This window comes from Chenopodium quinoa, unplaced genomic scaffold (assembly GCF_001683475.1).
Source record: "Chenopodium quinoa cultivar QQ74 unplaced genomic scaffold, ASM168347v1, whole genome shotgun sequence".
NCBI classification, from domain to species: Eukaryota; Viridiplantae; Streptophyta; class Magnoliopsida; order Caryophyllales; family Amaranthaceae; genus Chenopodium; species Chenopodium quinoa.
In genome coordinates, this window is record NW_018742381.1 from 2,118,144 (window position 1) to 2,141,274 (window position 23,131).

Consider the following 23,131-nt stretch of genomic DNA (forward strand, 5'->3'; position numbering starts at 1 on the left):
CGTCCACCGGCCTAGCGTCTGGGCAGCACGCCTAGCCACGGTGACTGGCGCCTGTCCCAAACGCCACTTACCGTGGCTGGGCGTCCTGCTCAGACGCCAGGGCGGTGGACGTGGTTGCCGGATCTGGCGCCACCACCAGCCGTGGTTGTTTTGTTATTTTTCTTTTTTTTTAAAAAAAAAATTTACCTTGCCGCCACGAGCCAACCTTCCCTCCTCCGCAGCCGCCGCCAACTCTTTGCCTTGCCGCCTCGACATTCCCGTACTTTGGTTTTTTTTGAGGTTGTGTTTTTTTTAGTTCAAGGGCAATATTGTAACTTCAATATAAGTTTGTGGGCTTTATGTGGAGATTTGCGGGCGATGTTTAACAATCCACTTTTATAAACATTAAAAAAGTATCATTTGATGATGTTACATTTACTGTACTCATTCTATATAGAATTGGATGTCATAATCACAAAATATCAACTAGTACTAATTATTATATCTTCACAAGAGATTTCCATCAATTCATACTCAATTTTCCTTTTCTTTTTAACCAGATTTTATTTATTTATTTTTTCTACATTTAATTTGCTGTTTTTTTTCTATGAAATTATTGGGTCACTTTTTAATGAAAGAAGCAACAAACTTTTCAAGATACTTTCAAAATTAAAATAAAATAAAATAAAATGAATTAAAAAAAAAACGGATAAATTTTTACAAGAAGGCATAAAATTCGTCTGGTTTAGTTTATGGTAATCAATTTTCTCAAACATCTGCTCACTCATCAATGGCGCGCACTGTAACTCATCTCTTTCTCTCTCTAAAAACCCTCAATTTCTCTATCTAAAACCCACAAATTCCCTTCCTCCCAACACAAAAAAAAAAAAAAAGAAAAAAATAAATCCATGCAAAATTCTCAAAAATAAAAACCCCAACTTTTTTTTTCACTGAATATTCTGTTAATTTCCTGAATTTTCAGTGAAATTTCTGAAATTAAAGTAGTGAAAATATGAGAGGAAGAAGGCATGCGATGAGCTGGAGAAAAGTGGCGCAGTCTTCACAAGGGTTGGCTGCGCATGGCTTGCTTTTCACTTTCACCCTTTTGCTTGTTCTCAAGCTTGATCACCCTTCCTCTTTTTCTTGGTGGTTCGTTTTTTTTTTCCTTTTTTTTTTTTTTTTTTTTGGGTTTAATTTTATGTTATTATCACTTTTATGATATGATATGATAATTGTGAAAGTTTGTATTATTTTTGGTTTAATTGTTTGCAATAGTATTTCTTTTATAGACTATAAATTGTCAATTTGTAATTATGCTTTAATTTTTGTGGGGTTTTTTTGTTCAATATGTAATTGAACCAATCATTTTTGTTTGAATTTAGCTGTTTTTTTCCCTGAATTGGGTGTGTTCTGTTGATTAGAATGCCTTGTAGTATGATAAATCCAAATGGGATTTTTGAATTTCCATTAAAGGGTTTGAATTTTTGGTATAAGTTTTATTCAGGTAGCTTTTTTATGATGTCATACTTGTCAAGTTGTCAAAGAATTTTGTGGGTCTGCAAAAAGTTGGCAACTTGAAATAAAATTATGTTTGAATTTTGCCAAATTTAGAGAATCCTTAATTATGAGACAAGGAATTGATTTCTATTGTTGTGGACTGAAGTCTTAGAGTTGACCACAGTTTCTACATCTGTTTTCCTTTCCTTATAATTACACTAAGTTGGGAGGGTGAAAAAGGGTTGGTGCTGGTGGCGGCCAAGTTTTTCTTTAGTTAATGTTAAATCTTTCTTGGCATCACTTATTTTGTGTGGTCGATTGTTTGAACATTGAAGATGGGTTACATACTCAATATTGAGATGAAAAAATTGTTTGAGGAATGAGTACTAATTGTTTTTTGACTGAATTCCTTGCATGTATAAATGTATTGCTTATACATTTTTGAGTTGATTTGAAGGAAAGTTTGAAGCTTGTCCAAATGATTTTTCTAGTAATTGAAATAGGGGAGTCAAATGGTTGTGAATTTCTAGATAGGCAACAAACAAGTAGCTCAATGTCCACAGATATAACTCTTTTGGTTTGCACTTTTGAATTGTGTGTTTGGCTTCAAAAGCAGGATAGAGATATCATGGATTCATGGGGTACATACCAGAAAAATCTAAAGTTGAAGGTCTGGTCTTCACTTTCATAACTAAATTAGGAGAAAAGCCAAAGAATCTCTTTTCAGAGGTTAGGTAGATTACAGAAACCTCTTTAGGTAGTGCTATATAGTTTTTGAGACCGTCAAATACATACAACAATATCAAGCTTTGATGCTCCTCTTTAAAGAAATTAGATCTCGGTTGCATCAACGCCTTGCAACCGCATTGTAAAGGTTTAGAGTGTACTGCAGTTGTGATTTGTGATATTAGGCTGCGACAGCTGCAAATCATCTGTAATTTCATAAGCAGTTCCGCAACTGTTATTTCCTAAGGACTGCATCTGAACTATAAAACCTTGTAGTAAAGATTTTGCTCTATCAGAGTATGGTAAGCAATTCTTGATCAAGAGAAATAGGCTTTTGGCCTACCTCCCTAGTATAAGGAAATACCTCAAGTTATACTCATTGCTCAAAATCGCAATGCATGCTGCATGTAAGAGTGCTACTTTTGCTTTTGTTGATTTTGGCAAGGATGAGATTCTAGTTCTCATGATCTTAGGTCTTATTGAGGCCAAATTACTTTGTTTGGATGTGAAAGGCACTGTAATAATGTAGATAGTAAAGGTAGAAGAAATCAGTGGTGGTGGAGTCACATAAGCTAGGCTAACAGCATGTCATATCATTTGAGTTGAATATTGTTTATACATGATTTTCTTCTATTTATGATGAGGTATTAGGATTTTGTAAGGATGTCATACGGTTTGAATTTAGGGCACCCTTTTGCCTATGGCTTTTGTGGGATATGGTTGTATTCCTTGCAAAATTCCTGTGAACCTTGCCCTTTTGTGAGTAACAATGATTTAGGATTTATTAGGAGAGGAAAGTGATGTCAATTTTATCTTTGTTCTTTTAAGTTATTTCATTCATAGGCTTAGCTGCATTTATGTATTTGTGAATTCTAAATATGTGAGCAATGTTGCAGGACTGTCTTTTTGCCCATATGGCTGTTTCATGCTGTTGTTGCCCGTGGAAGGTTCTCTTTACCTGCCCCTTCAGTTCCACATGATCGTCATGTATATAATAACTCCCAATTCTCTAGATTCAAATACTTTGAAAAGCTGCTGGTGCTTTCTTTTTCTATGAAATTGATGCTTATGTTAACATATAGCTAATGTATGTCTTCCGATAACAGTGGGCACCTTGTCATGCTGTTGTGGCCGCACCATTGATCATTGCATTTGAATTGCTCCTATGCGTATATCTTGAGAGCCTTTCTGGTATGTTTTGTTAGCATCATTTTGCTGTGTCTTTTCATTATTTTGATTGTTTTCTTTCAAAGGAAGGACGTTTATAGCATGACATGTTGTACGTAGGTGTTATTGTGTAGGCAGTTAGTTTGATCTTTTTTCCTTATTTTATTTATTTATTTATTTTTTTAAAATTTTCTTTTTATTTTATTTATTAGATTGCAGTTATCACCAATGATTGGTAATGCAGTATTTACACTATTTAATACCTTAACTAATTTAGGGATTTTGCTTGTAAATCTTTATATTGACTCTGTGACAGTTAATGGTGCTGCCGCTGTGAGCCTGAAGATTGTTTTCCTTCCTTTGTTGGCTTTTGAAACAATTATTCTAATTGACAATTTCAGGTATTGACTCTAATAACTGAGACTTTGGCATAATCTCTATCTCTATCTTTTAAAAAGTATGAGAAAACTCTTAAGAATAGTGTGAGGATAATTATATCCTTAATATATTTGTTTAGCTATAGGCCCCTATTAATATGATGTTAATTGTATCTAAGTTTTTCTTTGTTTGATTAACTCTTATGAATAATGTTTGGACAATTATTCCCTCTAAAATGTTTATTTACTTATTTGCCCTCATTAATATTAATTGCTTTTTTTTGGAACTTTTAAGAATAGTGTGTGAACATTTATACCCATAATATATTTGTTTACATATTTTTTTCCCTCATTAATGTTGTCAACAAGGGCTCTCTAAACATGGCTAGCTATGGCACAAGCATTGCGCGCGTTAGCCACCATAGTATTAGAAGTTTTACATGTCGCCACTTTTGGTAACTAAATACTTTAAGTGTGATTTGTCTAAATCACTTATTATTCTAGATCATGTGTTTTTCAGCTATATTAAGCCCATCTAAGCAAAATCTATGTTGGTGGAATCAATTATCATGTTTGAAAATAATTTGCTTATTGCTGATGAGGGGTATAACTATGTAAGGGATCTGTTTTGAGGGACTTGTCAACTGCAAGAAGCAAGTTCTCCTGCATATAATTCAAGGGCCAGGAATAGTTGACCATAGAATATAGATTTATGTCGACAAGTCATGGGTTGTGTGTAGCAGCTTTTATGGAAGAGTTGAGAAGAATTCTTTATAGCAGTTTAACATATCTTCTACTTAGATCTCAATGTGAAAATGGAATTTGAATTGTTTATGTATTAATGTGGCTATGATACACCTTTGGAGAAAGGAGTTTGGGACTTAGATAGTTGAATTAGGATTCAAGTAGATGAGGTGATGAATATACAACTATACAAGCATATAGGAGAAGAAGTTTATGACTTGTTGGCTGCTTAATGGGAGGAGGCTTGTAGTAAATTTAATTGGCTATGAAGAAAAATGCTTGCAATAATAGTTATGGATTTGTGTGTAATTTTCTGAGAAAAAAATTCATGTCAATGTCCATGGAAATGCAACATTAGTCTCAAATGTGGTTTTCTTCTTGAATTTTTATCACCCCTCGTGATTCTGTTAGATGTGGTATTGACTGGGAATCGAAATTTGTGAAGACGAATGCTTACTTTGACATGGAATTGTATTCCCATGGACTTTGGCATGAGGATTTTCTTGCAAAGTTACACAAACTTATTACCATTACTATCTTTTATAACTAGCAGAAGTGGGTTTTTTTACCCCTCCTGAGGATGACTGGGTGTCCATCCACCAGGGTGTAGAATTACACCAACCCAGTGCCTCCGACAAAACTCTGGCTTTGGTTGGCCGGGTGGGTAGGGAAGAAGGTGATGATAGATCTTTGCAATCTAACCTCAATAATTGCGGAGATGTTTTCTTAGAACTCTTGATTGGATGAAGATTCTGAAATGTCTGCTCCTTATTCCAACTGATGTATGTTGCTGGCTGAGATACCACTCAACATTGTAGCAAATCTGTCTGTTGCCTTCAACAATATTATGTGCCAGTTGTCTTCAAACAAAACAGTGATTACCTTGAGTTGATTCATAGTGCCTCATACCTAATTTTGATATTGTATCTACTTTGATCGTAGTACATATTCTTATTGCTCCTGTCACATAATAAGAGACAAGGAGGGCTTTACTCCCATTCCTGTAAAAAGATGAAAAATAACTTAATGATTATGATGTCATAATGATTCAATTGTTTCTGGAGCTGGTTTTTTCACCTTGGTTTCTAAGAAGTTGTTCTAACTTCCCTAAGAATCTAAGATACAGCTAATTGCCCTAAGATGCAGCTAATTGATTTGTTTCTGTACTTGTGATAAAAGCATTAAATAATTACTTGCCTTTATTGGATTGTAGTGCATTTTCTATTCTTTTTGTTTAATCTTCTGCATCTTGAATAAGAATCAGTTAATACCACTTAAATATTTGGCTAATGTGTATAGACACTCTGCTTGCTCCTTATGCGTATGTACTTTTGTTGTTGACTATTCCACATTTCCACCTGTTGCATTATATCTGAGGTGTGAAATGGTTTTTACAGAATGTGCAGGGCTTTAATGCCAGTAGATGACGAAAGCTTAAATGATGACGCAATATGGGAGACACTTCCAGTAAGTTTTGTTCTCTCTGTACCAAATTTTCAACATCTCCTTGGGCAATGGACATATAATCTTTTAATGTAGCTATTGTGGTTATATTCGACAAGGTTTCTAACTTGCTCTTTATGCCAAGGAAACTAATTGTGGGACATCCTGAACAAAGCATTTGAACAATATCTAGGAATGGCTAATACTTGAACATTAGTAAGCAGAATTTTGGGAAATCTTTTGATGAAAATCCCAACTAAAGATTTGGAACAAAGGTAGTAATAAACATCAGTTTTAAATTTTGGAACAATTTGCTAACACCAGTATACTGTGATCATAACCCAATTTTAGTTGATCTACATTGAATTGGTGGTCTTACAGTTGATTCAATTTCTCCTAACCATGAGATAGGATTTTCTGTATATAGCTTTAATTCTAATGATTTTTCAAGTGATATTGATTGTTGAAAATTATTAGATTCTTTTTCTTTGCTTCTTAGTTGCTTAACGGTTCAACCTTAATATATTGTGTGCAGCATTTCTGGGTCGCTATCTCCATGGTTTTCTTTCTTGCTGCAACATTTTTCACCGCCTTAAAAATATCTGGTACAATCTTTCTCCCTGCCCTTTTCTAATATTCTCTAACTGATATTTATATGAACTAAAAACATTGTAGTTACTACTTTGCCCAGGCTATCTTTTAGCTTGTACATCTAGGCTTTTCTGAAAATTTCTGTAGCTTTCCAAAACTAATAAGTTATGAGATGAACTCTCCTGGTTTGGGGAATGCAATAAGTTATATAAATGACAATAGGTCCATATGTGAGAACTCATACTTGTATGAGAATTGATCTAAAATTTAGAACATGTGAGTAAAAATTTAGAACATACGAGTAAAAATTTAGAACATAGAGAGTGTTCTCACATATGAAAGAGTTCTCACACAAAGGAGGGGTTCTCACGAGAGCCTTCCCCTATATATATATATATATATATATATATATATATATATATATATATATATATATATATATATATATATATATGGGCCATACTTAGAATGAAGGGAATCATTCAAGGAGTAATAGACTAATAGCCAGTAGGGTCTTCAATGATGAGGTGGTGCTTGAAGGACAAGGCAGTAATGGGGGTAAATCAATTACCCTAGGGTAGGGGTTGGTAATTATTGCCCCCATTTGTCGGTAATATATACTACCTTGCCTCCCTCCTAATTATCTCTTCCACCAAATACTTGCAACCATCACCTTCTACACCCTTCCACAACGTAATACTCAATTATTATTACTTCATTGATTAATTTCCTCCATTCCAATCGTACCGTTTATGAATGTAAAGTTGAGGTAGAAGGGAAGAGTCAAGTTGGTGTACTTGATTCTGTCTTTGAATTGATAGTTGCTGTTCAATTGATATCAAAGTCATTTTATTTTTGACTCTGATGTTATTCAAATTTTATCAATTTAGTCACTTGGTTTTTTGTTCTAGTACAAGCTCAAAGCCAAGTCTTTTCAGAAACATTGGACGTAACATGCAATTTAAGCACCTTCTTTGTTACTTTATCTTTTTTAGTGTATAAGTTGGCTTGAACATGCCTTGGAGGTTTTTAATGAGTTGAACCAAGACCGAACCTAGATTGAGCAAAACTCGAGGTTTATGAGGCTGACCTTGCCTCAAAGCTGGGTTTGAAGCTCATATACTCGATTTTAGTGCTCGAGGCCTAACTGCCATTGTATATAAAATTTGCTGGTTTATTGTAGCACTCAAGGCCCAAATGTATATAGTTAATTTTATGGTAAACCTTATTTTTTTAAAAAAAAAGAATTGAGTTTGTTCACAAGCTTTCAAGCCGAGTATAGATCAAGCTTGCCTCATTAAGATCTCGAGTTGAGCCAGCTCAAACTGAAATTTGACCAAAGCCAAACCTCGTGTAGTTCGCGAACAGGCTGGACTCCTTGATTTCTTATAGAACTGCGTTACTTTGTACAACTTTACATTGTTTTTGGAAAAGCCATTCAGCCTATTGTGTTATTAACAGCATGTCTGGTTGACAGGGTTTGATGAGAAAGGAAATCAAGTAAAAGATAAAAAGAGCCCAGGTTTGCCTTTAAACTATGCATAGAATTTGAAAATAAAGGAGATAAGAAGGTTTCTTATTAAGACTTATTCTGCTTTCCCTCCAAATCAACAATTCTTGAACAGAAAGAAATCTAATCAATATATTTCCCTTTCATTTCTTTTAAATCAGCTTAGAGACAAATAATGTCTCTCAATTCTACATTTCTGTTCAATGGACTAAATGACGATATTGCTAGTTTCCTCCTTTATATATTTTTTTCTTCAACTCTCATCCCATTCGTATCTGCTGTCTTCCTCTCCAATAACCTAAGACATTTGATATCTTGTATTTTTTCCGTGTCAATTATATATAAAGAAGTGACAAAAAATTATCTTGGACTGAACAAAAATAGGCTAGGTTGTGTTGCTTGGCACTTGGCAGACTTGCTGTGACTATTAGGTGGTTAAAGGGTTGGAAAGAAATATAATCATTTGGACAAAATGCATTTGAGATTTTCTTTGGTAAACCGTAATTTACTGTAAGGAATTATTTTTTTATCTAGTTTGTGGTGGAGTTGAATCGTCTTTGTTGTCTAGATAGTAAGGAGTAACTGTCTGACAGATTGCAGATTTTTATGGCATGACTTTCTCACTCTTTTTAGTTTTCATAATGGTAGTTTCTTCCATACAAATTTTTTTGCTTGCTCACCACTTGCCTAGGTTATTGATTTCCATGGGGATATTTCTGTGCAATTACTGTATATATTCAAATGTTGTCCTGCTTGAAAATATTTACTCAATCTGCTTTCCAGTTTCCATCATGTTTTGAATCTTTTAATTTCCGTTTGCAGTATGAATTACTTAGTTTCTCATCTTTATGTCTTTATATCTCTTAATTCTTTCAAATTAAATTCTTGCAGGTGACATTGGTTCACTGGGATGGTGGGACTTATTTATCAATTTTGGGTAACGTTTTTCTGCTCTCACGGTCAATCTTTCTGAATGAGCCAAACCCTTCCCCACTTTCACCGAAAGCTCTAACTAGAGGTTATTGAAGTTGGCTATGTCCACTTTTGGGTCAGGTTCTTGCCAAGGGTTTCCTGTCTGACCTGATGCTGTTATTATTGAGCATTCTAACCCAGTTTATAAGAAAGTGTGCCTAGGTGTTGAGCCGCAAGCGCAAGGCAACCTGGGCCATGCACCTTCTATTGGCTAGGTGGGGTGCTTTTGATGAGGTTCACTGAGGTGCAGCTGGAAGCAAAAAATCTTCCTTTTTTTTTTTTTTTTTTTTTTTTTTGACTTTTTATCAAGTGCGCCTCAGTGAGGCGTACTGAAAATCCTTATCACCTTGGCATGCCTTCAGCCTTATACATTGTTCTATCCTTTGAAACCATGGGGGGCTGATCTTGGCCCATCTTGATGCATCAGGTCGTTTATTAGATTGGTGGCCCAGCCTGGGTTTAACAGTTTAATTACCTCTACTATTCTTTCTACAAAGATTTTCCTATGATGATGAATTTTGGTTTCTCATTTTGTTATTTATGTTATTACTTTATTTTGTGCAGTATTGCAGAGTGTTTTGCCTTTCTTGTTTGTACAAAATGGTCCAATCCTATGATACATGGGAATTCATGCCCCACGGAGAATACTGCATCTTCAAGCTGTACTAGTGGGTTAGTTGTATGCCCAGATCAGGATCAAAACCAGGAGAGCCTGTGTGGTTTGCCTGATATTGGTGGCCATTTTATGAAAATACCAATTATTACTTTCCAAGTCTTCCTTTGCATGCGCTTAGAGGTAAACTTCTTTATGATTTGTTGTATTGCTTGCTTGTGTAATTAAAAAAACAACCTATTAATTTGTTTGGCACCTTGGCTTACATATTAAACAACGTAATTTTCTTAAAAAAAAAATTTTAAATTTTTGCAGGGAACTCCTAGTGGTGCTAAAAATATCCCTTTTCCAGTTCTTTTTTCTCCTTTGTTCCTTTTACAAGGTGTTGGGGTTTTATTTGCTATGTCAAGACTGGTAGAGAAAATCTATCTCTTGCTGCGCAGTGATGCTGGGCAAGGGCCATATTTTTATTTGTCTGCAAAACTTGGTGATTGTCTTGCATTTATGCATCATGGCTCAAGGTGATGATAACTCTAATATAATGCTCATTGTATCTGGTTACTAAACAATCATGCATATCTGGAAAATGAATGTTAACCTCTTTCTGCCATTTTGGTTGTTGGAAAATAGGCTAATTGGCTGGTGGTCCATTGATGAGGGAAGTCATGAAGAACGCGCAAAACTTTTGCTTGAAGGGGCTTCTGGGTTAGTAGCTTTCCTCCAATATATTGATGCAATGTGCTATTACTTTCCACTTGTTTGTGTTTTACACTCCATTTATCCTAACATATTGGACAGTTACACAGTCCTACTACTTCAGGATGTCTTGAAAAAAAAAAAAAAAAAAATTTATTTTTTATTTTTTTTCCTTATCCGAAGTTTCAAATTGGCTTGAGTAAGTGTGCTGGATGTGGCGCATAAGACCTAAAACAGATTTTTTGCATTAATGTGTTGATTGGAAGGTGGCAATGTGGCATTCTGCTAGTAGAATCCGGGCTTTGGGCTAGTTTGGGCTAGTGGGCTGCTTGAGCCATGTGGAAGTCTCAAAGCAAGGAAGTTGAAGGCCTAGAGCCAAGCGGTGTGCGTGCTAGGCTTTTTTATGTGATGAATGAAAGGAAATGGATAGTTCTAAGGGTATTGTTAATTTAATTGGATGGTACAATGTAAATATTGTTTTCATATGGTGTAGTCTTCAATCAATAGGTTGCCTTATGAGATCATGTCATTTTATTTGAACATAAACTCGAAAGGAGCATCTGGGACTTGATTTCAGCTACTTCCAAAAATTTATGTTGATGCTTTCCCTTGATTGAAGTACCCAAGTCTCGCATTGCTCCTGTAACTAAATAACTTTCGCATCCAGTCTTCAGGCTGGATTTTTGAAGTGTCTTACTTTCCATGTAAGTTGATTTTTAGTCGCTTCTCTATTAAGAAGGCTGCTTCCGCTGTCCACAGGCATTCGAGATCTGCTAGTTGCTACATTAATAATTATATATTCTGTACCAAATCCTCCATTCCATAGTAGATGTATTGGTGTATTGCCTTTTATTTGGGAGAGGGTGGGGGTTTGATTGCAAACAGTGCCCATAGACTTGCGGATAAAGTCAAAAGGCCATTATCAATAAACTAGAGCAGAAAATATAAAGATCAATTATTATGAGAATTTATTTTTTAAAATAGTTTATTAGCTCCTCAATCAATCTTCTGTTTCTGTTGTTTCTATATTCAGGTATAATACCTTCTGCCAATTTCCACCTGAGGTTGTGAAAAAAATGCCAAAGAAGGACTTGGCTGAGGAGGTTAGTTTTCTTTTAGGAAATGGACTGGCCATTTGACCTCACAACTTTTGAGGAAACTGTTCTAGATTTATGACTTGATTTTAATTCTTCTGTTGAACTCGGTTATAATATGGAATTCTGTTATTTGTATTCAGGTTTGGAAACTGCAGGCAGCTCTTGTTCAGCAGACTGAAATAACCAAAAATAGCCAACAAGAGTATGAAAGATTACAAAATGTATGATTCTCAAGCTTATATGAGCCATCTTTGTACATGCATGATACGTTTGCTTTTTATATCTGTTTCATAGATAATCAAATAATGGGTCATGTTCATTCCTATTATTGATGTTTGTTAACATATTTAAGTGCTTTGGTATGAATGCTTGACATAGATGCCTTTGGTACTTGTAGCTATCATTTGAGATTAGTCAAGGTTGATGATTATATCCTGGCCTGTGGACCAGGATGCGTGTGATATAGTTAATGAGTCATGGCTTAATTGACTTGCATCTCATTTGAATAACCTGACCCATACTCGGAATTAAAATGAACCAAATTTGACCTGACCCTGCTCGAAAAATAATGCTACGTAATATTTGATTAAATTAATATACTAAGCTGATTGACCAATAGCCTGAATTTTGCCCAACTTTAATGATCCCAAAACAAATGCAATCCAAACAACCCATATGCCACCTTTATATGAGATTGCGTACTCTATCATGTTTACTGATGTTCAAATTTAACTTGATCAATGTTGATTTTGCATTTTGTACAACCATTATATACTTATCTGGTGAATTTGATTTCTTTCTCAGCTATGACACCTTTGTTTTTTGTTTGAATCAGGACAAAGTTCTCTGCCGAATATGCTTTGAGGGAGATATTAGTATTGTTCTGCTCCCCTGTAGGCATCGGATCCTTTGCAGGTGTCTGTTCTTTGCTATGCCATGTTCTTGCTCTTTTTTTTTTTTTTTTTTTTTTTTTTTCCGCTCAAATCTTTCATTCATTTCACTGATTTCTTCTCCTCCCCCCCCCCTCCTTTTCCTGGTGCAGTGTCTGCAGCGACAAGTGCAAAAGATGTCCAGTTTGCCGAGTCATTGTTGATGACCGATTAGTTGTATATGATGTATAGTTGCAGCTTGCTATCGACGCTTTATCTATGACAAATTTGACATGTTTTAGGCAAAGAAGAAGATAGTCTTTTTCTATTTTATTTTCATTTTTCAATCTTTCATACTAGTGACTATATAATATGTCACTGATCAAGTTAAATTAGAGCAGCCTGTTGTAAGTGTTTTATACTCAGTGTTTTGCTTTCATTGATGTAAATATAATGGTAGCGAGGATCACAAGTTCTTCACTGATCTTAAAGCTCTTTAAGGTTAATGTTAATACAACTAGGAGGATGTAATTTCATCAAATGCTATTTATTGTTTTGATGATTCAAAGAGGCACCGTCGGAAATTACATAAGTAAGCACCTCATTAGGTACTTCAATCTCTATAAAAAAAAAAGGTACTTCAATCCAAACTCCAGCACTACTTTTCCTCCTAACATGAGAGAAGTGAGTATAGGTACTAGAGGATGAGATAGCAAGAATATGTTGAACCATAAAGCCAAAGGTCGTGGGCTCACTGATCATCTTGTGCAAGTGATTAAAAAGATTGAGGCAGTCCACTTCAAGAATGGGCATCTATGTATAAATATTAAGAAAATTTGTCCGGAATAATCTCACCTTTGGAACGTCCGCCCAAAATAATTCCACATTTGGGTTATTTTTAAATAATCCGACTTTTATACCCAATCTGCTCAAAATGGTCCCAAGTAACCTGTAAACATTTGAGTAGGTAATTTTATTTTATTAAGTTTAATTTACACGTGTCACCACGTGATTGGTCAAAAAAATAAGTTTTAATTTTAATTTTGTTTTAAGAAATGATTATTAGTAATTAACATTAATTAATTATTTTTAACTTTTTTCTCACAAAAAAAAACCTAAAATTTAAACCAAACCCTAGCCCCACCACGACCCCAGCCACCTCCCCGCCTGGCCGCCCCTACCATCGGCCTAGACAAGGCCCAGAACTACCAGCTCCACCGCGCCGTTCGCCGACCCTCCCTACCCCCTTCTGTCTCCACTAAACCACCACAACCAATCAACCATTACCGAAATCAAGGTTATGGAAGGGGAGGGGGGGTCGAAATTCAGGCGTGGGAAGGGGATGGAGACCGAAATCAGAGCGTGGGGAAGGGAAGGGGGGGTCGAAATTCAGGCGTGGGAAGGGGATGGAGACCGAAATCAGAGCGTGGGGAAGGGAAGGGGATGGGGCCGGAAAAGGGACAGGAAAAGGGGAGGGGCCGAAAACGTGGGCGGGGAAAGTGGTGGGAGCTTGGGAGCTCGGGATTGGGACGGGGAAGTAGTGGGAGGTTGAGCTTGGGACGGGAAGGGATTTAGAGGCTGGTTGGTGGTTCGGGGGAGGGGGGTTGGGCGCGGCATGGGCGTTGGCGCCGACGCTGGGGTTGGGTTGGGATCTGGGTGGTCGGAGATGCAAGGTTGGGGAGTCCGGCGGTGGGAGGGTGGATTGGGTAGCCACCAACCGCGGGTGGTTAAAAATAATTAATTGTTTTATTATTTTAATTTTTTTTTTCTTTATAAAAATTTAACTTTTTTAAAGAAAATTATTTATTTTATTTATTTTTATGTTTTTGGACCAATCACAGGCCGTCACGTGTCAATTAACTTGTTATAACAAGTTATATGACCGGTTGGGACCATTATGAGCGGATTGGATGTAAAGGTCGGATTATTTAAAAATAACCCAAAGGTGGGATTATTTTTAGCGGATGCCCAAAGGTGGGATTATTCCGGACAATTTTTCCTAAATATTAAATACTAAAATTTTTGCTACAGGTTTGTAAAGCTTCCAAGTTCAATGCTGATGATTCAGAGCAACCACACAATGAAATTAAGGCCAATTGACTAGATTGGTAAATAAAAAAGACCCTTAATGACAATTTGGTAAAAAAAATAACTCCGGCGATAATTAGGTAAAAAAAGTTATCCCCAAGTGACAAATTGGTAAAATTAAAAAAAATAAATAAATAAAATCTTAGGCGACATTTAACCCAAAAAAATGCAAAATTTTTTGACAAACTACTCGTGAATGCTTAATTTAGTCCGTTTTTCGTGGTTGTTTTTCTTAAAAAAAAATCTCCCACCTAATTTTCCAACCCTTTTTGAAAAAAAATGTTTAAAGGTTTAATTTTCACTTAATTTCCTACCCCTTATTAATGATTTTTTTTTTAAAAAAGGGGTTGGAAATAAATTTGTTATCGGATTTAGCAAAATAAAAAGGGGATGACATATTAATTCAAAATTTTAAATGGGTAAAATAAACTTAAAAAACACAAAAAAAAAAACATAATTATTACGGTTTTTGAAGAGTTTGTTGAAAAAAATTTGATTTTTTGGTATAAATATAATCTGAGTTAATTGTTTTTACCAAAATGTCGCCGAAGTAAGTTTTTTTACCAAATTGTCGATTGGGGTCTTTTTTTATTTATCAATCTGGTCAATTGGCCATGAAATTAATCTGTTAGCAGGACATGAGACTCATGTCAATTATGTTTTTAATCTTTTAGCAACCATATAATGAAATTTTGTTTTTAATTTGCAGAGTGTTGCATAGCATTGTTATACGATTAGCCGGATTAGGGACAGGAGAGGACAACAAAAAGTTTTGTTTGGGCGTAGGAATATGTTCAGTACATCGTCATATAGTTGTAAGAAAGTTGGAGGTCATTCGAATAATCTGCTTAGTTTAGTTATTTGGTTGTCAGCTTTGATTATGAAATGCTGGTTTATGTAATTTGAATTAGTTATTGGCTGTAGACTTGTAGCTCATTCAAAATACAGTTTAGCTAAGAGCAATTCCAATGGTTGCTTTTGGGGACTAGCTTGCAATTTTAATAATTTTAAAGCTAATAGCCAAACCATTGGAGGATAATTCAATAATTAGCTTGACCAAGAAAATTAGCTTGGTTAAGCTAATTAGCTTAGAAATTAATTGTCTCTAATAAAATATTAATTATTTAAAAAATAAAATTGAAAAAACTAAATGACAATAAGCTTAACCATTGTGGTATAACTAGAAGGAAGAATAGCTTTGCAATCCTAGGTGGCATGGCAAGCTAATTTGACAATTAACTTGCCATTGGAGTTGCTCTAAGACAACTTATTTGTTGAAATATAGACTGTAGTTTGATAATAGCCCGAAAACTACTGGCCTAATTGCGTTAGTTTCATCAGAATATATTAGACATTACCTAACTTTTACGATTTTGCAAATGCTAAACTGAAGTTGCGATTTAATGAAACAAGTTACAATTAAACTTGGTGCTAAGGTTGGTGAGTGCACAGCGAAAGCAAAATTAAAGATGTAGAGATTGATAAGGAAATAGATAAAGCAAGATAAGTAGTAAAGAATTGGACGCACAATATTTAACGTGGTAAAAATTATCAAAAAAACCCACGAACGACGAGCACCGAAATGATTCACTAGATGAAAATAGGAGAGTACAAGAACCCTTGAAAGGGTGAGTATTACAAAAAACTCTCAGTATAAGAACTCACAAAGGAGTAGTGCAAAAATAGGAATAGTGGATTCGTAGAGAGAAGGTAAATTGGTAGAGAATTATAAGGAGGTGAAAGGCTTATGTATATGGTATGACTTCTTGTGTGTGTATGTGTATGTATGTCTTGATTGAATGCCGACCTATATTTATAGGTGTAGATGGAACATGGAAGAAATGATCGGAATATTATAGAAGTTCCTTCATCATTCTTGTATCCATGATGTTCAAGAAAATTCACGAACCATATTCTAGCTACTTCTAATTAATGTCAAGAATTCTTTAGATCATTTTAGTAGCTTGCATGATACAAGCTAGCTAGTAGAAAAATCTAGAGAAATGAGGAGCAATATCAATCATGCTACATGTATCCGGAAGCTTCTAGAACATGAACAATAGTTATTATGTGCACCACGACTATAATATGAACATTTAGTAAAAAAAAATATGAACACTTTACAAAAAATGAACATTTAGTAAAATAATATGAACACATCACAAAAAATTAACATGCATTCAATTTTATATGTTCATATATTTTATAATGTAATGTTCATTTTATATGCACTAAATGTTCAGTTATATTACAAAACTATTGAATTATCTCGAGCCAGTCAAACTTATTTCAAAAAACTAATGTTCATTATAAAATAGTGTTATGTTCATATTTAAAATTTCAATGTTCTTTTTCAAATAATAAATGCTCAAATTCGATTATTGTCATGTTCATATTTATTGATGCTCATTATAAAATAGTGTAATGATTATCATTAAAAATTTCAATTTTTATTTTCAAAAATTATATGTTCAAATTCTAGTAGTGTCATGTTCATATTTTATATGTTCATTTCCAGAAACTATAGTTTAAAACTTTATTTATATAATTATTAACAAAAAATTGATCGGATTAATTCATTATAAATTCTTGTATGTTTATTGTAATGTATTAAATGTTCATTTGAAATATACTAAATGTTCATTTTATATATCAAATCCCAATTGTGGTTCATAATTCATTAACCCAAATTAACTTATGTTCATATATCGATCTAACTCAAATGTTCATAAAAAACATATACATGTTCAGATATCAATATAATATATTCATAATTACAAGACTTAAAAGGGTTTTAAAAATACATAAATCGAAAACAAAAGAAATTTTCATATGCAAATAATCAAATGTTCAGATATATAAATTATAAAGTACAGAATGCCACTTTTTTTTTTTTTTTTTTTTTTTTTTTTTTCCAGATTTTTCACCATATACCTCTGACTAATTTTTTTATTCACCATATGCTCGTGAGTTTTACAAAAATGTCACCAAATGCCCTTAATGACTAACGGCAGTTAATTCTGTTTGTCATTAGGGTTAATTATACCATGTGGCAGCATTTTATTGGCTATTTTTTTAATTATTTAAGTAAGTATTAAAAAAAACATAGAATTTTTTTTAAAAAACAAACCACCACTAACACCACCAACCACCCACCTTCCGCCGACGCTAAGCCTACCCTGCGTGCCCAGCCACCTTCCCACAACCGCCAGCCATCCGGCCATCCTAACCTCCCCACCACGTCAGCGCCGGCCCTCCCCCTAGCCAGCGTCGGTGCCTGCTTGCCCTTGAACCACCATACCCCCTCCTTCCCTACCTTAAACCAATCACCACTCTTAGCATTTCTACCATAGCCGAAACTAGGCCACCACCCCAAAATCCCATCGCTGGTAGCCCAGACCTCTTTTCCTACGTCACCGTTTCCCGACTTAGCCGAAAACCGCCACCTCGAAACCCTAAAACACCAAAATCAAAACCCTAGATTTTGATTTTAGGGATTTGCGACGTGGTGGTTTAATGGGTTCGTTGACGCGGGAAGTAGCGATTTGGGTTCGCCGGCGTAGGGAAGGGGGTTTGGATGCCAGCAGTGGGGAGGAAAGGGTTTTCGAGTGAAAGATGAAGGGGTTTTTAGGATTGAGGAGAAGCTGTCGACGCGTGGGGTGTCGGAGTCGAGATTGCGCCGATGCGGGGGTTGCGGCGGTGCTGGGGTTGCACCCACACGAAGGTTGTGCTGGTGGTGGCTGGGGCTGGCTGGTTTTTTTTTTTTTATAATTAATTGTATAATTATTTTAAAATTAAATTTTTTTAAAAAAACAGCCAATAACATGCTGCCACGTGGCAATTTATTTAATTAATGACTAACGGAGTTAAAGTATGTTAGTCATTTGGGTAGTTTGTGACATTTTTGTTAAAATCAGGGGTATATGGTGAATTTGAAAAATTTCTTGGGTTTATGGTGAATAAAAAAAAACCTCAGGGGTATATGGTGAAAATCCGAATTTTTTTAAAATGATTAAAAATACATAGATCTAAAACAAAAAAAAAGTTCATAAGTAATGTATCACATGTTCAGAATTATAATTAAGATGTTCATAATTCCAGAAATATATGTCAGTAAAAATATATATATTTATAGGAAACGTATCATACGTTCATATTTTTAACTTAAAATGTTCAAAATACCAAAATATAATGAAAAAAAAAAACTGTTCATAATAAAATACACAAATATCACTAAAAAAATCAAAAGAATATGAAACTACATATTTCGAAACTCAAACCTAGCCATGGTGAGTTAGATAATGAAATCTCATCGGAAAATAACCATCTCCGTCATCTTAACCACCTTTTCCTCGTCAAATCCGCCATTTTTTACTTCACTTCATTGCAAAAACTCCATTAATAACGAAATTTGAAATTAATCTATAGTGATCAACAATGGTGATGAAGGAATTAACAAAAACAAAATAATGAGAATTTAATAGAGAGAAAATAGAGGAGAGAGAAATCAGAAATTAGGAAATTGTTAGAGGAGGAGATGAAGGAATTGAATCTATGGTGATTAACAATGATAATGGAGGAATTAATTATTGGCTGGAGCACACAGTTTTACATGCACTATGGTGCATGTTAAAATTTGCGGAACATGAACCAATACTCCATCAAAATAATGGGCATATTAAAATTTGGGCTATACCCAACAATCTTCACCTTAGACCAAATTTTACATGTGCTCGTTGTATGAACCCGAAGGGGTAGTAAGTGGATGTTAAATCACTTGTTAGGAATCGAGGGAGAGACAAGGAGGAGAGAAAAGCCCACACATAAGCCCAAATGAGGTTCCAATAAACAAGTCTTGGCCTCACAAACCCTATATAACGACGTCTAAGAAACGGCTGCGAGAGGCCCAGCTGAACCATCAACTTTGATACCACTTGTTAGGAATCGAGGGAGAGACAAGGAGGAGAGTAAAGCCCACACATAAGCCCAAGTGAGGTTTCATCCCAAAAACTATATGGCAACAGGAAGAGTAACTCACTTAGGTTATAAACTAGTGATTATTTGTTTAATTTTTCCACATGGGACAACAACTCACACTTGTAACCTAATGCTTGGTCAATGGATTTCATAATTTCGAGTGACTTGTTGAGATTTAGTGAGCAAGTTATATACTTGACATTTTGACTAAGTGTTGCTTTTTTGTTTTATTTTTTTTATTTTTTACAAAACAACGACTTTTTGTTTACATTTTTTTTTAATTATACTCCCAATCCCATATTTATACTAGTATTCACTTCATCGGTTCATTCTGTATCAAAACTAGCATTTCAGAGGATCGGAGTCCATTAGCTGAGCTACTGATAGCTTTGAAAAATGGCTTACAATTACATTGTGTCAATTTGGTTGACAGCTTGACCAGGGAGATGTTAATTTTGTTGATCAAAAGTGTCGTATACACGAAATTGCCACTGGTTAATAAATCTTAAACAATTTTGGGTATTAAAGTAGGAAAGGTTTTGCGTGAAATCGGACTTACTGTGAGTTTAATTTATCTGACATTAATAATCTAATATCTGATATTAATAATCTAATATCTAACCTGAGTAATTTAATATCTGACATTTGTTTTTTGAACAAATAACTGACATTAGTAATCTAATATCTGACATTAATAATCTAATATCTGACATTTATAATACAATAGATGACAATAATTACCTAATATCTAACCTCATTAATCTAATATTTGCATTATTAGTAAACAAGCTATGAACACTGGTATGACTACTTTCGTCTTCGTCTCCTACTCCAATGCTCTTGCGTTTCTCATTCTCCTCCCTTTCTCTCTCTTCCTTCACAGGTTTTCCTACTTTTCTCTCAATTCTCTCCTGTTTCATCTATTTTCTTCTATTTTTACTTGAAATTTACTCCAATTTTGGGTGTTTAATTGTTGATCAAATCTTCCCCCGCTAAGTTTCTCTCTCCTCGGATGGTTTTTTCTGCTTGCTCTTTCTGGGTTAGTCTTGCTGTTTTTCTGATACCCATTTCAAATTTCTGAAATGGCGCCGAATCTTTGGCGAGAATGGCGTCGATAAGGCGTGGTGAAGCCGCCGCAGATTCGCCGGAAGTCATCGGAAAAATCTGTTTTCCGCCTTCTTCGAAATCATCGCCATCCGTTGCGTGGACGGACTCACCGTGAGTCCATTCTACGCAATTTTTTTCAATTAAAGTATCATCCTATAAGCCATACGAGGTAAATTGACACCGTTCTATGTCTAAAGTTTATTACGACTATACTTTGTATCAATGTCACAAATAAGATCAAAGGAATTGAGAAAAGCTGAAGAAGCAATAAAGATAAATGTTTTACTTGTACTCCCTCTGTTACAAAATAATTGAAACAATCAAACTTTACACACATGTTTAATGAAAATTATAAAAAAAGAAGAAGTTATATTATGAAACTTTATGTTAATGTCTAACGACGTCAAAGTTATTCTAAAACGGAGAGAGTATTATTATTTTTAGCGAATATTTCTATCTTATATGAAGTATATGTCAACCACTTAATTCTAATCAAATTTTTTCACAAACTTATCTATAAAATAAATATTTTAATATCAATATGAAAATTTGATCAAACACATACATTCAGATATTATTATTATTATTATTATTATTATTATTATTATTATTATTATTATTATTATTTCTAACCCATTATTCAAAGATAAAGAGAAAATGATCGAGAGTTTTGTAAATATTTCAACAAACTCAAAACTACTATACTTTGAATCTATATTTCCATTTTTGGTGTTTAGAAAGTCACAAGGGCAGGTGATGAGAATCAATCCCAAGATCTCTTGAAACCGGAAGGGAAGCTTTAACCACTTGAGCCATCTTTCATATTGATTATTTTTCCTTGTCTACTATATTGTGTGGTTCTACAGAATACTGGAGCCGCCTGAATTTAGTACGCAGTTGAGGTTAGAACAACCCCTAACGCTATTTTGAGTTTACTCTGGGCCTCCCAATTTCATTTTTTTTTTGAAACAATTCCAATTCCTTCTTCAATTAGGTTTCTCTTGTTTTTTTTTTTTGTAAAAAAATTCCCTTTTTGTAATGTGAACTGCTAAATATCGCCTGCAAATCTCTACATAAAGCCCACAAATATTAGGTGAATTGACACTTTTGCCCTTATATGTTAAAAAAAAAAACTCATCTTTTCTCGATCTCTACTATTACTTCTCTTTAAAAAAAAATTTCAAACTACGACAATGTCGAGGCGGCAAGGCAAGGAATTGACGGCGGCGGAGTCGGAGGAAAAGCGGTCACACGGTGGCAAGGTAATTTTTTTTTTAAATTAAAAAAAAAACCTCGAAGAGGGCGGGGCGCTTGGCCAGGACGCCGTGGCCACGGTGGCGACGGCCAAGCCATACGCCAGCCCCACGGCAGCGGCGGCTGGTCGGGACGCCAAGGCCACGGTGATGGCGTCTTGCGAGGGCGCCACTGCCGTGGCCTTGGCGTCCTGCCTAGCCGCCGCCATGGGGCTGGCGTCTGGCTGGGACGCCACCTCCCTTTTTTTTTGTTTATGTTTATATTTTTTTTCCAGTTTTCTGTAAAAAAATTTTTCATAATTTTTTTATGTTTATGTTTATATTATTTTTTTCAATTTTTCGTATATTTTTTTCGTATATTTTTATTTTTTTTTCAAATTTGTTGTATTTTTTTTTCATGTTTATATTTCCTTTTCAATTATTTGTATGTTTTTTTGTTTATTTTTATATATTTTTTTTCCAATTTTGTTGTATTTTATTTGTAATTTTTTTTTTATGTTTATATTTATTTAGTATGTTTTGGTAATTTGTTTCTTTTTATTTTGTATTTTTTTGTTTTTATTTTTTTTTCAGTGTTTTGTTATTTTTATATGTCAATGTTTAAGTATTTTTTTTTGTTTATTTGATATTTTTTTTGGTTAGTTATTTTTTTTTGTAATTTTTTTTATGTTTATATATATTTTATATGTTTTGGTTTTTTTTTCTTTTTGTGTGTATTTTTTTTTTTTATGTTTTTTCCAGTGTTCTGTTATTTTTTTTATGTCAATTTGTTAGTATTTTTTTTTGTTTATTTGATTTCATTTTTGGTTAGTTATTTAATTATTTTTTATGTTTATATATATTTTAATTTTTTTTAATGGAGTTAGGTATTGTATTTTCGACCTGGTGCGGGGAAGAATATGAAAGTTATTAAAAGTAGAAACTACTCAATGGAGATCTCGGGGCCCATACACGTTAGATCCCGTGGTATTTCGGCCTCAGTTCGCAGAGAACGGGTTCACCATCCTAAGGAGGATGAAGATGATGATGGTGAGGAGGTGGAGGAGGAGGAGGAGGAGGAGAAGGATGATGATGTGGACGATCAGAGTGGACCATATGATGATTACGGTCCGTTCATTCAGAGGCTTGATGATATGTATGAGACGCATAGGGTAGATATGCGTAAGCGTAGAAACGGTAGATTTGTTAGTAGATCTGGCACATCATCTGCGTCCAGTGTGTTCGGGGTAAGTAGAAAAAGGTCGAGGGCCGTCAATGATTCTTAGGTGGTGAGGGGTGAGGTGGCTGGGGGACCTGTAGACGGAAGTGTGATTCCTAGCTTTTTAGGACACATAGCTACCCGTATCTGGGAGTACCAAGAGAGGGCTTTGGATACGGGCATTTTGAAATGCCAAATCCGGGAAAAAACTTGTAATTTTTTGTGTA

The 23,131-nt window shown here is 34.7% G+C and overlaps 1 protein-coding gene across 3 annotated transcripts; it reads left to right on the forward strand.

Annotated features, from left to right (window-relative positions):
* The first annotated feature begins 291 nt into the window (after positions 1-291).
* LOC110698415 lies at positions 292-12,849 on the forward strand. Of its 3 annotated transcripts, XM_021875838.1 has the most exons (15): positions 296-1,128; positions 3,099-3,189; positions 3,309-3,393; positions 3,686-3,770; positions 5,888-5,957; positions 6,469-6,538; positions 8,002-8,046; positions 8,926-8,971; positions 9,571-9,802; positions 9,935-10,140; positions 10,250-10,324; positions 11,349-11,418; positions 11,553-11,633; positions 12,248-12,327; positions 12,455-12,849. In XM_021875838.1, the coding sequence occupies exons 1-15, from the start codon at positions 992-994 to the stop codon at positions 12,531-12,533; spliced, it is 1,452 nt and encodes a 483-aa protein (XP_021731530.1). In that variant the 5' UTR covers positions 296-991; the 3' UTR covers positions 12,534-12,849. The 3 variants fall into 3 exon arrangements, with proteins under 3 accessions (XP_021731545.1, XP_021731530.1, XP_021731537.1); XM_021875845.1 differs by lacking the exon at positions 8,002-8,046 and having other exon boundaries at positions 298-1,128; XM_021875853.1 differs by lacking the exons at positions 11,349-11,418; positions 11,553-11,633; positions 12,248-12,327; positions 12,455-12,849 and adding an exon at positions 10,582-11,324 and having other exon boundaries at positions 292-1,128.
* The last annotated feature ends 10,282 nt before the right edge of the window (positions 12,850-23,131 follow it).

Excerpts from the sequence above, each read along its gene's own strand:
- LOC110698415 (XM_021875838.1), top strand. The coding sequence starts at position 992 with ATGAGAGGAAGAAGGCATGCGATGAGCTGGAGAAAAGTGGCGCAGTCT. Across the intron at positions 3,771-5,887 it reads ATTCTAATTGACAATTTCAG|AATGTGCAGGGCTTTAATGC; the intron begins GTATTGACTCTA and ends TGGTTTTTACAG. Across the intron at positions 10,325-11,348 it reads TTGCTTGAAGGGGCTTCTGG|GTATAATACCTTCTGCCAAT; the intron begins GTTAGTAGCTTT and ends TTCTATATTCAG.